The sequence below is a fragment of the Rutidosis leptorrhynchoides genome, chromosome 2, assembly GCF_046630445.1.
Source record: "Rutidosis leptorrhynchoides isolate AG116_Rl617_1_P2 chromosome 2, CSIRO_AGI_Rlap_v1, whole genome shotgun sequence".
NCBI classification, from domain to species: domain Eukaryota; kingdom Viridiplantae; phylum Streptophyta; class Magnoliopsida; order Asterales; family Asteraceae; genus Rutidosis; species Rutidosis leptorrhynchoides.
This window is the reverse complement of record NC_092334.1, coordinates 48847554-48865609: the sequence shown is the minus strand read 5'-3', so window position 1 is coordinate 48865609 and position 18056 is coordinate 48847554. Positions and strand designations below refer to the sequence as shown.

Sequence of the window (18056 nt, the reverse complement as noted above, 5' to 3'; positions counted from 1 at the left end):
TATGACACCATCACGCCAGGTATCACGCCATAGCGCGGCAGCATCACACTTTTTTTTTTGGCAGCATGAGAGTATCACGGGAGAAAGGAAAAGCAACATACAATCCGAAAAAGCCACATGTTTGCAACGGCTATTTTATGAACGACTATTTTTATTTGTATTTTCTATAAATACCGTTAACCTAATTTTATTTTCCCACACATCTCACACTTGTATTTAACATCATAAAAACCAAATTTACAATATGAAATCTATGTTCCAAGTATTTGATATTTCGGATAAGAGTGACGAAATGGATTTGGAATTTTTGCGAGCATTGGTGGAAGAAGCAGATCGAGAAGAGGCTGAAAGTTCTAACTGTTAAACACTTAGGACCCCGTGGTGATACAGTTTTATTGATATGATATTTATAGTGAATACAAACCCTAACAGCCATGGAACCCTAATGAACCCAAGCCCACAAACGGACTTGGGCCTAACCTAATCCGTTGTAACGACCCAACCCGTCGTATTCCGGTCCATAAATTTTTTTCCTTTATAATACATTAATATTATAACCATTAAGTCCCAATTATGTTTTCAAAACATCTTTAATACAATAGTAAGTTTAACAAACTTTAAAACATTTAATACATAAGTTAAATATCCAAACGTGCATATACGACCCGACTATTTTAAATTTTTAACAAAACCGAGCATGGTGATTGGGGATACGCTACCCAATCCTAATAAATCCAATAGCACATCTTCTAAAGCAAACTACGCGAGTCCACTAGTCCCCACGCTTACCCGAGCCACCGCCTCCATGCAAATCTATAAAAAAAATGTAAACAACGAGAGGGTAAGCTAACACTTAGTGAGTGCAATAATTATACACATACATACATAATTAACCTACTTGCACTCCCTTACCCAAACCACAAGTTAAACCCACATCTCAATGTATAAGAAACTTGCATCATCAATCTTACCACAATAATCTCGTGTATCAAGCGTAAAAGCTAGTAACATCAATCACACCACAATTACCTCGTTTATCAATTTGCACAAGCTAGTATCGTCAAAAATCGTACAACTAGCATCAACATTAGCATAATAATTATAATAATAATGAAATGCTAAACATCAACAAGTATAAACCATGGTTAACCAATAATCGCAAGGGAATGACCTCGCGAACAAGTCATCGGTGTTCATAACAACCGTTAGCGCCCAAAAACGGCTATGGTATGCTAACCCCCGAGGTGTTCCAAAAACGGCTATGGCATCACCCCCAAGTGTTCCAAAAATGGCTATGGCATCACTTGATCAACGTGTGAGTAAAACACGGCTACTACTCACAACCATGTGCACAAACACGGCAATGTGCACAATTAATACGGGCAAACAACGTGTGAGTAAAACATGGCTATTACTCACAACCATGTGCACAAAAACGGCTTTGTGCACAATTATTAAATGTGTGCAAAAACGGCTATGCAACACATCAATGGTCACAAAAATGGCTATGTGACTCATTATCAAATAATAGTAATATGATAATAATAATATATATCGAGTCCACAAACCTCATGTCGCATGTTAGTGCACAAAATCCGGCTATTGTGACACTATTCCCAAAGGTGTCCAAACGACTATCGTCGCATCGATGTGCACCAAAACCCGACTATTGTGCACATCGCGCACAAGCAAATAAATTATATACATACATGTATAACTATTCCACTCACCTTGAAGTCTTGATGAAAGCAAGCCAAATCCGTTGCTCCGCCAATGAAACGTACCTAATCCATTATCATAATAATAAACAACACAATTAGGGTGGATTACAAACCAACCCATATTGACACCTAGTGCAATATCGACCCGATTGTACTTTCAAACCCAATCCATGCCCAAACTTACCAATAATCACTAACTAGGGTGATAATGATTCCAATAACGCCAATCAAACCCAATCAAGAGTGTTAAGCACCTAATTCACCCAATTTGACACATAAACCCTAATTTTGACCCATTTCAAAATTAGTCAACTTAAACACACCCAAAATGGTTTCCAATACTTCCATAATCACTAAACTAAGTGATTATACCCAAAATCAAAGTCTACTTATCCAATCCAAAACCCGCCAAGTATTAACAATAACTAGTTTTCATAAACTCACTTCATCATCTAAATGAGTTTTACAACTAACAAGCTCAAAATCCTAACATTGAATCTCAAATCAAACAATGAAACTCTGAGTTAGAACTTACCAATACCGCCAAAATGATGCCGTTGACGAGTAGAACAACTTTAACTCTCGAGGTTCGACTCGAAACACTCTTCTTCTTCTCCAAATGGAGTTCTCTCTCTCTAAAACTCAATCTCTCACTAGGGTTTGAGGATGAGAGTGTTTGTGTGTGAAAATGAAGATAAGATAAGCCTTGGAACTGATTTGGGGTATAAAACACGTCCATAAGTGAAATTACCAAAACACCCTCAAAAGATTCCATTAAAATGGGTTAAAAATGACATTACAGCGACAATTGTCGTGTTTCGCGACACTACGTCGCGTTTCGCGACACCAGGATGCGATACACATCATTCAAACGCGACAAAAAGGATAGAAGTCATGTATCAGAAGTTGTCGCGTTTTGACCCTGTTTGTCACGGATCGCGACCCACCAGAACGCGATAAACCCCCTTCAAACTCGACAGTTTACCTGATGTACTCCAATTTCACTTTTAAAACATCCTAAAGTCAAACGTGGTCAACTCATTACATCCAAACCATCAAATACTCATTCTTGGACTCCGTAGGACGCCACAAACATCATGTTTAGAAAAACGGGGTGTTACATCCGTCTAACACTCCCCCGCAGTCCGAGCGGCGAAATCGCGAAAGCTCGAGCAGGAAGAAAACATTAAATACAAAATAAACAAATAAAAGTAACTTTTTTTCTTCTCTTGTGTGATGCGCCAAATAGACACATATGCGGATGTGGTTGCATATTGTTTGACTGTGTATTCCTTTTCCGTAGCATTTTTTTCTTTTACGCCGTGACTTGCTTTACCTAAGGATTGAACAGGTGGGCATAGAACTTTTGTCGACGATAACAGTCATCTTCAACGCTGCAAAAGAGTGTTTTTTTTTGTATATTCCTCTTTTTTTTCGGGGTTTGAAACCTAGTCAAGTTAGGCGGCTCATCCCCACGCCGATTATGATTGTAAGATGTTTGGCTTGGAAAGTCTTGGCTTCTATAACATGCTTTTTTTTAAACAAATACGGAGTATAAAATAATGAAAAAAGAAATGAGGGTATATTTGGAAAAGATACGGTTCTACAAATGCAAAAACAATCAAGAAATTTACATGTTTCCTTCCTAGAAAAGTAATTTTATTATTTTTTTTGTTTTATTAGAATTTGAAAGAGGATTTCAGATGGTAATTTAGGAAGAATAGAAAATAAAATAAAAGTTGAAGTGGTTGGGTAAAAGAAGCACATGGAGTTCGTGAGAATGATTTTTTTTTCTTAATTAAACAATTGAACCCGTGATTATTATTGATTGCATCCGTCCCTATTTATAGATTACATTACACCATAGTAAACCCTAATCCTGTAAACGGGATCGGCTCTGATACCATGTTAAACACTTAGAACCCCGTGGTGATACAGTTTTATTGATATGATATTTATAGTGAATACAAACCCTAAAAGTCATGGAAACCCTAATGAACTCAAGCCCACAAACGGACTTGGGCCTAACTTAATCCATCTAACACTAACCAATGAATTCCACAATATCGAGTTAATATTCATAGAGATCGTGAAGGTACTGGGGAATGACTATTTGAATACTACTTTGTCGAGAAACCCTGGTATCCTCCTTCCAAATTTAGGCGACGTTTTAGAATGCGTAGACAGCTTTTTTTGCGTATCGTCCAGGACATAATTGATTACCCGGTTGAACCTTTACCAGAGCATTTTGAAATCCTTTTATTAATTTTTAATATAAGTATGTTTTATTATTTTTAAGCAATGAAATATTTTAATATAACTAACTTAACATAAAAAGTGAAATAGAAACTAAAAATGGTGGGACCCATCTTCTATAACACCATCATCACACCAACACCAGTACATACTCAAAACCAATATCATACTATCACATTTGTCACATCAGCAATATACCCCACCAAAACTCGTATAACACCACCATCACACCATCACCATTAAAAATAATCTTAACATTCATGTATGTCATGTCTTAAAAACAAATGTCAATTACTCAAAGTAATACTAAAAAATTACTGTATTTAGTTTTACGAACCCTTTTTTTATGTAATTAAAATTAACTTATCAACTAATTACTGAATGAATATGGAAACTGCCAGTTAGTAACGTATTTACTTAGTATACATAGGACTATTTAGAAAATTTACTAATCTATCATAAAAACAAGAAGAGTCTTTGGGGTATTTTTTTTTATGGACGGGGGAGTATGTAAGTTTCTTTTTAAATTATATCTATAACACTTACTTTTTTCAAAGGCATACTTTTAAACTTTTGATATTAAATATTTGTGTTTATGTTATATAATATTTGATAAAATTTATATTAATGAAAACACCTTTTAAAACCTAATCTATTCATATAAGTTTCATCAAATTTTACATAACACAAATTAAAATATTTGAAGTCAAAATTTAGAAAGTAAGATCATAAAAAGTCAAACAAAACACTTATTATGTGACGGGAGAAATATTAAACAACTATAATGTTTTTTTATTAATGTGAATGGTTAATAACATTCACATTGTTCATCCAAAAAAGTATCAAATAAATTATTGTCATTTGGAACAAACTTCATTAGATTCAGAATATGAATCAAATAGTGCTTAATCAAACACAATTTTAGTTACTACACTAGATTATTTTAATAAAACAAAACCACTAGGTTTAGCTTGGCGATATTTAATCCTCTTTAACTTAAGATGATTTTGGTGTTTGATTTCGGTTTGTAACTTTGCATTTAATTGGATTAGAGATAGAGACAAATCGAATGTAAATTTTAACGATTGTGGAACATAAAGAAAGTTTACGTCTTTGATCTTATTTCTTATTTATTTCTGGAAGTAGACTATTAATTTGGGACGTCAATATTGTATTATTAAATCAGGAGCTTGAGACGGAGTAGTTTTTAGGGGAATGATAGGGTGAATATGATGCATATACATTGCGTAACCCATATGTGTTTGATTCACAAGGTTCAATCAACTTAACTTGGGCCGAAATAGTTTCTACCTTTGAGTGGGCAAAAAGAATGAGAATAGGTAAATGGATGGGCCTAGAGATTAAAAATGCCGTGACTTACACGAGAATGTTTAAATGGGGCATTAGAATTCAAACTCAAGATAAATCAGATGTATATTTATAAATTAGATACAAGAATGTGATTTCATTTCATCTTGTTTACTCGTGATATCTAATATCACAACATTATGAACCTTTCTTAGATATATCAGATGACCACTACTACTAGCAAAATCATAGAGTAATACATTAGCCACATATAAATTTCAAGTGGCCTTTGAGAGTGCAAACTTCAAGTATCGAGAGGGAAAACTTTCTCGAGAAATTTAAAGAAACGTTTGGAGTAGAACTTAGGATCTGCGACTGATATTGACATGGGATCGTGGCGTCTGGATTTATATGATTGTTCTAATTTCTTTCGCGTGTTATACCCCTGCAATATATCTATGATACCAAGATAGAGAACAACATCATACACTTCAAAAAGTTCTGCTTCTGTGGAACTAGAAATGTTTTGTGACACCTTGCGGTGTGCTTGAGCTGGCATGTTCACTCCTAGTTGCACTCGTAGCCTGAAAATGGTTCATATAAACGTAAACGAGTAAACGGATTAGATTTTTTCCTGTTGAGGCTACCCATGAAAGTGTAGTGTTTATACTCAGATGTACACAGTTTAACCAGGTAATGATTATGACGCTTTTTTTTCCAATCACTCAAAATATGCAGTTAGTGAAGTTTAAATATGAGTCCTTTTGTGAAGATACCAGAATACTAATCACTAGGCTATGTTGGGATTATTTCAAAGTGGTTTTTGTAGTGTAGCTAAAACACTAAAATAAGAAGAGATTACTAAATGAGATTTAAGTTGACTCCTTGATTAGTTTGTTGCATTTTGCATATTTGAGTTTTTATTTATTTATTTATTTATTTATTTATTTAGTGGGTCAAGTTGATTTTATATAATTAAGCAGATGGACCCAATACCTTGCAGTACCAGGAAGAAGGACATCAACTTCCTTGTCCCCAACAGAAAATGCTTTCAAGGTACTTCCTCTACTGTGCGGAACTGGTGCTGTATTAACAGAACTCGGTTCATGCGTCACTAACAGAAGTCCAACTGGAGGAATTGAACGATCCACATTACGCTGCGTTATTCCTACAAGTAACATATAATCAAAATGCAACTAAAGCTTTGAATATGTGCATTCCCTACTCAATTGTTATGAATTGAATTAAGTTCAATGTTCAAAATCTTTGCTGCTATGGATAATTTAGTGTCATAAAACATGTATTGCCTCAAATTATCAACTAGTTTTGTTATCAATTTAGTTTCAACTAGTAATGTTTGCTGAGATGTTTTTTGTAGTTACTCATTAGCCGAGAACTCAAAGATATAAAATAGATTGTTATAATCTTAAGAACGAAAAGATACCATCAGTAGTAGCATGCAAATTTTGTTGCCACTGGTATGCATCCGGCGCATCTAATAAAGTGTTCATATTCTTAGGAGCTCTAAAATGCAATCCGAGAAGAAGACTATAATCTATAATATGTTGTGATTCTAAAAACACACAGTCAAGATAGATTTGTCTGCAAAAAGGTTAGCAAAGGCAAATCTATTAGTATTATATTTATGGTATACATAAAACTGAGTATCACAAGAGGTTATAGGTTCAAACCTCAACATATGTTGGGGTAGCCTGATAAATGAGTCGGAAACGGTCATGGGATAACCTGATTAGGCCGCATACATTGAGTAAAAAATACTCCCCTTCCCCGGATAGTTTGGCGTTTGTATAAAACGAGTATCACAATTGATGGCACCAAATTGTGTGTAGTATTGGTGCACATCGATTAATCTAGAAACACGAAGCTTTAGATTTAATTACTTACTTGAAAAGGGCATCACGCAACGATTTGTCCATATGAAAATCGTAAGATAGGTCAAGATCTTTAAATGTGGTAGCCTCTTTTATGTCATCCTTATTAGTATCTCTTCCATGATAGGAACCCTTTAAATCGTAACGCCTGTGAATCCGCAATTCTGTGTAGAACATATTTCCCATAACAACAAATTGTACCTAATGATTCGAATAAAACGGTCTGACTTATATTCATCATGTTAAACTTAGGAAGTCTTGATAAGTAGATAAAAAGTTTAATACTATACCTTTTTGCCACCTCTGAGTTTTATCTCATGGAGGCCATAAAACTTGGTGATCAAAGTATTATCATGTGCTCTTACATGATTGTAATAATTGGGAAGCATTTTTAGTAAAACCTACATTATTGAAAAAGAATCGTTAATAAAATATATACTGTTTCATTCAGAAAACACCATATATAGTTTTAGTTGCTATATTTAAACCTTGAGCTCAGATGTTCTTAATGTTTTAATCACAAATTTGTCATCAAGAGAAAGATAGAAAAGGCTGCCACTTTTTCCTGAAGTCGAAAGCTCTCGTAAACCATCATCTCCGCATATGGACATCATATAATCCGCAGCATCTAAGTTGAACATCTCCCTTAAACTCCTAGCAAAATAGGGTTTATCAAGATGTTAATTTTGAGTGTGAACCACATCAAGATAATACTCCATCCGTCACAAAAAAACGGTCACTTTTGAGGTCTTTAATTATCAACTTTGACTTTACCTGAAGACCATCGGACAATAATCTTTCCAATAAAAATCGATCGAAGAGTGTGGAGGTGTCATTTGTGAGCCTTTTCCGGGGAAATATGTCCTTATTCTTGCCTTTTCCCCAAAGTCTGAATATCGCATTTCGCGTACAGAAATTCGGGTTGATTTGCCAACAGTGTACCTGCAAATCATGTCTCCAAAAACTTGAAACCTTAAAGCTAAAAAAATCATAAAAAGAAGGCTTTATATTTACATTTTTTCAGTTCACCTGATACCTAATTGCAGATTAAGCATCAAATAGTAGCTTTTAATCCCATCCTTAATGTCCCCTGATGACTTCCTTTTAACTTCCTTCACACGATGTTTACGCTGCTGTTCTCTTTTGTGTGACAACCCTGCATTAGTATTAGTCCTTTCTTTAATCAAAACATCTTGTACATATTCCCTTTCACAAATTACAATCGCGCTAGTATCATCATCTGCTTCACTTTCAACTTCATCCGACGAATTAGATAGTATATTCATATCCTCTAATGTATTATCTTCATTCGTAGATATCCCCTTGCTTGTTTTTCGACCCGATTTCATAAACATTGTTCCAGTAATAGAAATCCTTCTCGACAGCGTACGACCTATACTTTGCGTCACATTCCTAGATTTCTTCTTACGGCCTAATCTCCTTGACGATCGTCTGCTTCTTGCAGGATACAACGTCCCGCGCCCATCTTTCAAACCCTTAGTCCATATCCCATAATAATAACTGCCATCAGCAAACCTATACACACCTGACCCATGCCTAAACCCATTCAACCAATACCCATCAAACAAATCACCATTAACCCATTTCAACACCCCTCTACCACACATCAATCCACCTTTCCAATTTCCTACATACATGTTACCATTTGACCAAACATATGTACCATTACCTTCATGCACCCCTTTCCAAGAACCATCATAAACATCAGAATTACTATACTTTTTTCTTCCAAATCCATGCTTAATATTTGACCTCCAAGATCCTTCATATTCCGATCCGTCTTGATATTTCATCGTGCCGAAACCATCAAGATAACCACCACAAAAATCACCCTCATAAACTTTCCCTGATGACCAAGTGATTTTTCCGATTCCGGTCATTTTTCCTTCTACCCAATCACCCTCATAAACTGTTCCATTTGACCATGTGTACTTACCCTTTCCATGTGGAATCATTCCCTTCACATTACCAAAATACACACCTCCATTTTGAATTATCTCCATAGATAAGTATTAACTATATCCTGAATCATGAGGTAGACACACAACAAAACTTTGTTAGGATGAAATGAAAGGAAGAGAAAAGATAGTATAAAAAAGTAAATAAAAGAAAAGGTATATAATTTTCTGTCTCCTTCATTTCAATTCTCTCCTAAAATAATTGTGGAACATATACAATCTTCCATCTTGTTTACAATTCATTTTTTTTGTAGCAAAAAACAAAAGTAATCTCTGGAACAAGATATTTACGGGGTGAATTGTGATGCATATTTACAGGAATAAAAGCTTCACTGATGCTAGTAGGGTATATATGGTAGTCCTAAAAGTCAATTGTGATGCATATCTACATGGTGAGAAATAGATCCGAATATAAATATTTGACCCAAGATTGGCCTAATACATCTATCTATTAATCTTTTATAAACGGATTTAAAATGGAGCTATATATAAGAATTCAGGGATGAGATCGATACCGGAACCGTACGTATTGTACTAAAACCGAAAATATCGATACCGAATTCATATGATTCTAGGAACTGAACCAAATTAAGAAAGCTGTACCAGTTCGGTAACGGTATAACTATCGGTTTTTTCGGTATCATACCCGAAGAAAATTTGATTTCGTGAAACTTTCATCTATTTAAAGTTATTTTTTTAAAACTTTTATTGCAAAACGTTCGCAAAGTAAAGTTATGTAAGCTCCATTGTGTGTGGCATCCTATAGTTAGAGGAAATTAGTATATAAAGTTTGTTGTGAACCGAATTGATATACATTCAGATGACCTATGAATTTGAAGCTCACATGTTCCATTATATGAATCTTAGAATGTTATATGGGTGAGTACTTCTAAGCGGAAAATGAATATCATACTTTATATTAGTGAACCAGATAAAAAGTCTAAACATAAGACAACAATTTCATAATTCATAATGTGTTAAAATTAATTCGGAATTAATATTCGGTTTACAGTTACTGAACCGGTACCGTACCAAATGGTACCGAAACCGAACTCTTCCAAAATAAAGAATCGAAACCAAATCCATAACGGTACAGTTTTTGATACCAGTTCGATTTCGATTTTTAGAATCTTTTGCTCATGCCTATATAAGATGACTGACATACGAGGTTAGACTACTTTCACCATTAAATTTTGATAATTTTGATAACACGACAAAAACAAAATTCAATCACACATAAGTGTGGTATGAGGAGGTAAACTCAATCACACATAATTTTGATAAGTGATGTAAACACTCTTTACTCTATATTAGAATAAAGAAAAGTCAATTCTCCACCAGAGTGAAACACCTCAAGAGTAGAGAAACTTCTCCCTCTCAATGTTCTATGGATAGAGAGATTGATTCTGAATGGACTTCCAGCCAATAAGTAGGTTGAAAAATAAAATATGAGACGCCATAAAAATGATAGAATCAAATTTCTATGGATTTTAAACTTTCCCGAAGTTTAATTAGGCTCTAAGCGACAGTTAAATCGTCAATAAATCAATGTTTGTTGTTGATACATTCGTTATAATTATCCTTTTAAGTATTTATATGTAAAAGTAATTAATTCACAATTATAGTAGGTTTTATCAAAATATCAATGCCAAAATTGATCATTTCTTTGTAATACATGTCATCCTAAAATAGCTTAAACATAAAAACTTTTAACGATAATATATTTATTAATATAAACTTTATCAAATATCATGATTCATGAATGATATAAAAGTCACGTGAGCATAGCGCAGTGGTCATCGAGTTCCCTGTGAAACATGAGACTCGGGTTCGAATTTTGGTAACGTATAAGATCGGAAAAAATGGACTCTTGACCGGAGAAGACGTTAATGTACGCAATTCACCCGGTTACGAGCATAATTACTCGGGGGCTTGTCGCCCAATGAATTCAATCGATAGAATTGATCGAATACAGTTGTTGCTACCAACTCTATATATATATATTTTATATATATATATATATATATATATATATATATATATATATATATATATATATATATATATATATATATATATATATATATATTGGTTGGATCAAGAGGGAAGTAACCAATCGAGGGGAAGCGGGGGGAAGCAAAATGTTTTTTTTTTCGTTTTTTGAAAAAACTTTGTTCACGAACATTATAGATTGGATGAAAATATGAACATTTAATAAAGACACTTTGTGATAAATATTTTTATTTTGGCGGAAAAACGCTCGAAGAAGTAATATATAACAATTATCGTGTTTTTCGAGCGTATGTTGATGTTTTAGATATTAGGGTTTATAAGGTTTAGATATTAGGGTTTAGAAATTTAGGGTTTAGGGTTTAGATTTAGGATTTAGATTGAGTTTTTAACACGTACAGTTTAGAGTTTAGGGTTTAGGGTTTGGGGTTTTGGGTTTAGAGACTAAACCCAAAACACCAAACCCTAAACCCTAAACTCTAAACTCTAAATCGGACTAAATTTTACTTAACAAAACATGAAAAAAAAAACTTTAACATTCTTCACGATCAATATTATATTGAATGTTATTTTTGTCGATCGTTTTCCCGCCTAAATAATAACATTCATCACGAAGTGTCTTTTCTAAATGTTCATATTTTCGTGTGATCTTGATGCGTGAAAAAAAAAAAATTCCAAAAAAAAAACGGAATTTTTTTTTTTGCTTCCCCCGCTTCTCCCCGATTGGTTACTTCCCCATTAATCCTGCCCATGTATGTATATATATATATATTATAATTGTAATTTGAAAGGTGTTTTTGTACGTGATTGATAGTAAAAATCAACTATTGGAAGACAAATATTCAGAAACCATATGAGATGTCATGTTCCTTTTTTACTAATCATAGACTTTACTTTCTTTGGAGCACAATATCTTGTGGACCTTTTTGCCACCAGTGATTCATATGCAATTCTAAATATAACCCCAATAATTGAGCCGACATGGACAACAGCATTATTAATAATGTACGGAAACATATGTATGTAATAAAATAACGATAATGATAACAATTATTAATAAAAATATGAAGTTTTATATTAAAAATATTAACTTTACAATTAATTTAAAGATATAATTATCATTTTCAATGATATTTTTATAATATTAATATTATATTTTATATTTATATTATATTATAAAATCAAGATACACCCGATCAATTATTAAACCGGCCAATCTCATAGCTCGAATATTAAACCGTTGACTTTAATTTATTAGTTTGGCTCGCGTGATGAATAGTAGTAATGTTTTTGGAATATAAAGAATAAATATTACAAAAATAATGACATATTTTTTTTTTTTATTGTTTATCATTAGGTTTACCTAAGAAAAGTAGTAGGTGTACGTCATTCACAACAATTTTAGCAAAAATTACGGGTGTTGCTCGCACTTCTCAAAATAGTATTACTCTCTGTCTTATAATTGTTCACCTTTTAACTTTCAAAAACATTTTTATATTTTTATGTTAACTTTAACCGTAAATATCATTATAAGTATAAAATTTATATTAATTGATAGAGTTTATAATGCGGTTTTTATTTATATAATTTTATCAAATAATATATAATACAAATAAAAATATTTATAGTCAAAGTTGACAAAATAGAATTTGAAAGTTAAATGTGAACACTTGTTTATTTTACTATTTTAATTTTTATTAATATTAAAATAGATATGTACTTCTAAAAATAGATAATTAATTTTGACTTTTTAATTTAACTTTTTATTATTTCTTATTTTTTTAACTTTCATTTTTATATTTTTCTCAAAAGTACATGTTTAAAGTAAAGGAGAAAGGTAACACTCTTGAAAAAGATTTTTTTTACTAGATTTAAAACTTTACATCAACACTACTAAAGACACTTTATGAAAGGGAAGTTTATTAAAAATAAAACTAGCAAGAAGCTAGCAAATATTTAACATTAACATAATATGGAAAAAAATATTTTATTTGATAACGTAAACAAATTGGAAATTCTACAATGCATATTCAACATTTATTACAAATAAAAATCATAGGTGTTACATCTAAAATAGTACACTCATTAAATATTCTAAAAGTTTATTATGAAAAAAAAAAAAAAAATCACAGGTGCTTTGTTATTTTATTTAATTAAACGTTTGATAATAGTGCAATACTTCAATATGTAAGGAATACCAACAAAAATCGTAATGGTATCTTGAAGAGTTGCTATAATGCTTGACAATTGATAATGAACTTGCTTGATTTTATTCAGAATAGAGAGTGCTATATAAAGCCATAAACCAAGCAAATAAAATCACATTTTATCGAATCAAGCAAAAGACTCAGCTAGCATAACAATCTTCAACAAATCTCATGTTATTTAAAGTGAAGATGGATGTTAATTATTAGACCATTCATAGGGATGGCAAAAATACCTGTACTAGATGGGTAAACCCGAAACCCGATATTATTGATTCGGGTTTGGTTCGGGTATACGGCTTAAGGTCGGGTATGGGTATAGGTTTACTTTTTTCGCGAGTTCGGGTTCGGGTTTGATTTTAAATAAAAACTCATATACCCGACCCGTATACCCGACTCATATACCAATTAGTTTATTCAATATATTACATTGAAATTACAAACAAATATCAACCTGGGCTTATATCCTACTAGCCCACTTCATAAGGCCCACCAAAATGGACAAGAAAAACATGCATACATTACATCCGAGTACAGACATGTAACTGAGATTAATCCTTGGATGCTAATATGAACAAGCTGCACAGCAAGATTCTTTAACATTTTAATCTCAGTTAGTAATGTAGTTTATAAATTCTTTAACATTTAATTTAATTTGATTTGAATTAAATGGTTATCTGATTATTCGTGGGGAAATCCGTTACCCGACGGTTAATTAGTTAATGGTTACCCTCCGGGTATGGTACCGGGTTTGGGAGTGAGTTTCTTAATTGGGTTTGGGTTTGGTATTGCCTATACCCGACCAAACCCGACCCGATGTCATCCCTAACCATTCACTATTCATCCAATAATTTTTTTTTTGTTTCCTAACAAACATAAGTACATATCTAACATAACTTGATTAACCATGTCATCATAATGATATAATGGTCGGCGTCATGATATCCTTATAAGAAGTATTAAGTTCATATCTCACTAGTTACACATTTTGAAATGGTCAAAGAAAGAATTAAAATAGTCATGAAAAAATTCGATTATATGACTTACATTAATTAGTGTGAAAATACATGCATTTTTTAAATATACTGAGGAGCAAAAACCACAATATATATATATATATATATATATATATATATATATATATATATATATATATATATATATATATATATATATATATATATATATATATATATATATATATATATATATATATATATATATATGGGTTGGAGAACATTTTTACTTCATTACTTCTAATTATTACTCCTAACGATATACTCCGGTATTTGTTAGTACCTAACTTACCACTTGTTTGTTTTTCAGTCTGAAGATTTTATTATATCTTATGTTTACGTTAACCGACATTTTTACTACAGACTTTCTGCTTTCTTAAAGAAATAAAATAAAATATTGTCTTATTATGTCTACAAACTTGCGGACTTAAAAATATGCTTTAAGTGTTGCAGATAAGATTACCTTATTTTGCAAACATAAAAATAAGCAATTATCACTATTCAACATACATACATTTAAACCACATCTTCTCTAGAGACATAGTTCGCCAATTTTTTATTTAAAAAAAAAACATCTTAAAACAAACAACATTGTTGTTAAGTTAGAACCTAATTGGTGTGAATTGACATAACCGTACTCTTACACAATACCACACTTTTATTCCGTGCATTAAACCAATTTTTCAACCACCCTCAACCTCTCACCATTCGGTTTTGGAATAAAACAACCAACACACTTAATTCATGAATGTGTGAGGGCTGGGAGAAAAAAAAAATCCAAGAAACACTCACAAAATCTCTCAAACCAGTTAACCAATTTCTTTACCCTCTTTGTCACCAAAACCGTAGATCAAAAACACCTAATTAACCAAACCTTTAATTTTGTCATTGTTTATGTTATTTACTTGTATTATACTCCTTTCATTCTATCAGAAGTGTCCACATTAACTTTTAACACGCTTTCTTTATCAACTTTGAATTTAAATATTTTTGCTCTATGTATTATTTGATAAAAATTATATGAATGAATTGAGTTTTAAATTATTTTGCTGATATAACTTTCATCATGTATTATATAATAAAAATAAATATTTAAAGTTAATGTTAAAAATAAAATATCTAGTGAACATTTCTGATAGGAGTAAAGAGATAGTATTAGTTTATGAAATTTGTGGAATTGCAAGATAATGCAGCAAGGAATCTTTAATCAATTTATAACTTTTATCAAGTATTCATCTTATTTATTCTAGTGTTTTTGAATTTTCAATTTTTCGGTTTATAGCTTTTACATGATGTAGCACATTTGTAAATTAAACAGTTAAGAAAAGACTATGCATATACATCTCATATGATAATGGCCGTTCAAAAAAAAAAAAAAAAAAATCTCATATGATAATGCAGTATATGCTTTAAATTTCTTCACTTGTTCCTAAACAATGGAATTTTACAAATTAAGTAACATCTACATTCCAGAGCCATGAGCCATGAAATAAAAATGGGCAAGTGTCCAAAAATGTAACCTAAGTATTCAATTTGACAATCAAGATAAGCTCCAATTTGGCTAAACCAGAAAAGGATTGAATTTAATTTTTGCTCACAAAAAAGATTGAATGTTCAAATTTTTTAAAATTGAGATAATACCCAATGAACACAAAATCTAAAATCACAAATTACTTCAAATTGAGACTTGAAACAGATTTCAAGAGCTTCGATTATCATTTTTTTGTGAAATAACTAGATCCAAAACATCATGAAAAACAATGAATCGAGATGAACAGTCGTCGAACCTTCATATGAGCTTCAAACTTGCAAATCGAGATCTAATTTAAGTTGTTTCAGATGTTTCCTTCATAAAAAGTGCTTAAAATTATTATTAGAATACTCGACATATATCAAAATAAGGTGAAACATCGTACAATAGTCCAATTTGAACAAGCAATCTCTTTTGTGAGCAAAAATTAAATTGCAATCTTTTTCGGGCTTAGCCAAATTGAAGGTTAACTTGATTGTCAAATTAGGTAAAATAAGTTAATTTTTCGGGCCATTTGCCCAATTAAAATTAAGGCAAAACATATACGAAGTACATAGCTACCCGTTTATAACAATCCAAAAATAACAGGAAAACTGAAACTTGCAATCATGAATAAACGCACAAACATATACATATATACATATACATAATATATACACACAAATATGAAAATTATAAAACTCACTTGTAAAGCATCAACTGCATGCAGCATGTATTAATTCCAATGATATTTCTGGTAATGCAAATGTCTGACCTGTGGGAATGGAATTCATTCGATTTGCAGTTGGGAAATTTAATGTAAGTGTGGCTAACTTAATAAGCTAAGGTAAAGGTAATAATTGAGATACCATACGTAGCAAGCATGCAAATTAGTGTCTGGTGAATGAGGACCTTTGGATGAAATATTGGTGTAGATTAACTGTTTAACTGCGTGTCAGTGGACCCATTACAATATTCAGACTTTATCTCTCAATACTCACAAGAGGTGATAATTGTTGAAAAAAGGTACTTCGTAAATAACGATAATTTTTCATGAAAACAAATTTTTTTTTTTTTCACTTTTGAAAGTTCTTGACATATACTACAAAACATAAAAGAGAGTTCAACACCTTTTTATATATCTTTATATAACAATTTATTGGCGACTTGATTGTCACTTAAAGCTTAAATTGAATGTGCATGATTCAAAACTCATGAAAATTTGATCCTACTATTTTCATGGTGTCTCATATTTTACTTTTTATATTTTTATTTTTTTTAAAAAAAAATTCATACTTATTGGCTGGAGGTCCATTCGGAAACAATGATCTCTTTATTCGTCGAAGAGAGAGGGGGGACTTTCTCTATTTCTTGGAGCGTATCACTTTGGGTGGAGAAATGACTTATCCGGATCCTAGAAAATTGAATCTAAGTGAATACCTCTTTATCTATTGAATTTGTATTTTCTTTTTTTGTTTTAATTAGTTTTAAATCAAAACACCATTTCACAACTAAGATCTTCAGAATAATTAATAGTTTTTAAATCCTAACTTTGCTCCCTGTGGACGAATTCGTAAGTATACTACAATAAGATTAGGTGTGTTTTTCACATATCAGGGGTAATATTTTTTTTAATCAAGAATCTCTTTCAACCCTAATTCCTAATCGCAGGACGACTTCTCTCTTCGTGCATTGTGCAGTCGATTAACTCTTTCAACCCTAATTCCTAATGCCAACAAAAATATCTTAATCTAACAGCTATATCAAGAACAATGTACAACATGAAGAAAAAAAATACAAAAGGATAACTTGGCAAAAATATAAGTTTGTCTTTGAGAAAAAGGACAGAGAAAATTATATTTGAGCATTAAATGTGTGATGACCCGGAAATTTCTGACCAAATTTAAACTTAATCTATAACGTTTCCGACACGATAAGCAAAGTCTGTAATGTTGAGTCACGAAAGTTTTGGAACTATATTCATGTAATCAATTATTCTTTGACTGTTCTCGAACATTTACGAACAATATATATATATATATATATATATATATATATATATATATATATATATATATATATATATATATATATATGATTTCAAGTTATTTAGTAAACGATATTAACATTCGATTATTGATTCGATTAATATTTAGATAA

At 31.8% G+C, this 18056-nt stretch overlaps 1 protein-coding gene across 3 annotated transcripts; it reads right to left on the bottom strand.

The window, feature by feature from the left end:
* Positions 1-5399: 5399 nt before the first annotated feature.
* On the bottom strand, positions 5400-16696 carry LOC139890837 (phosphatidylinositol 4-phosphate 5-kinase 7-like). Of its 3 annotated transcripts, XM_071873763.1 has the most exons (9): positions 16603-16696; positions 8214-9221; positions 7952-8132; positions 7666-7831; positions 7468-7578; positions 7191-7378; positions 6730-6887; positions 6282-6453; positions 5400-5869 (listed from the first exon to the last, which is right to left on the bottom strand). In XM_071873763.1, exons 2-9 carry the CDS (start codon positions 9199-9201, stop codon positions 5590-5592), a joined length of 2244 nt encoding a protein of 747 aa, XP_071729864.1. In that variant the 5' UTR covers positions 9202-9221; positions 16603-16696; the 3' UTR covers positions 5400-5589. The 3 variants fall into 3 exon arrangements, with proteins under 3 accessions (XP_071729864.1, XP_071729866.1, XP_071729863.1); XM_071873765.1 differs by lacking the exon at positions 16603-16696 and having other exon boundaries at positions 7952-8119; positions 8207-9457; XM_071873762.1 differs by lacking the exon at positions 16603-16696 and having other exon boundaries at positions 8214-9457.
* Between the last annotated feature and the right edge of the window lie 1360 nt (positions 16697-18056).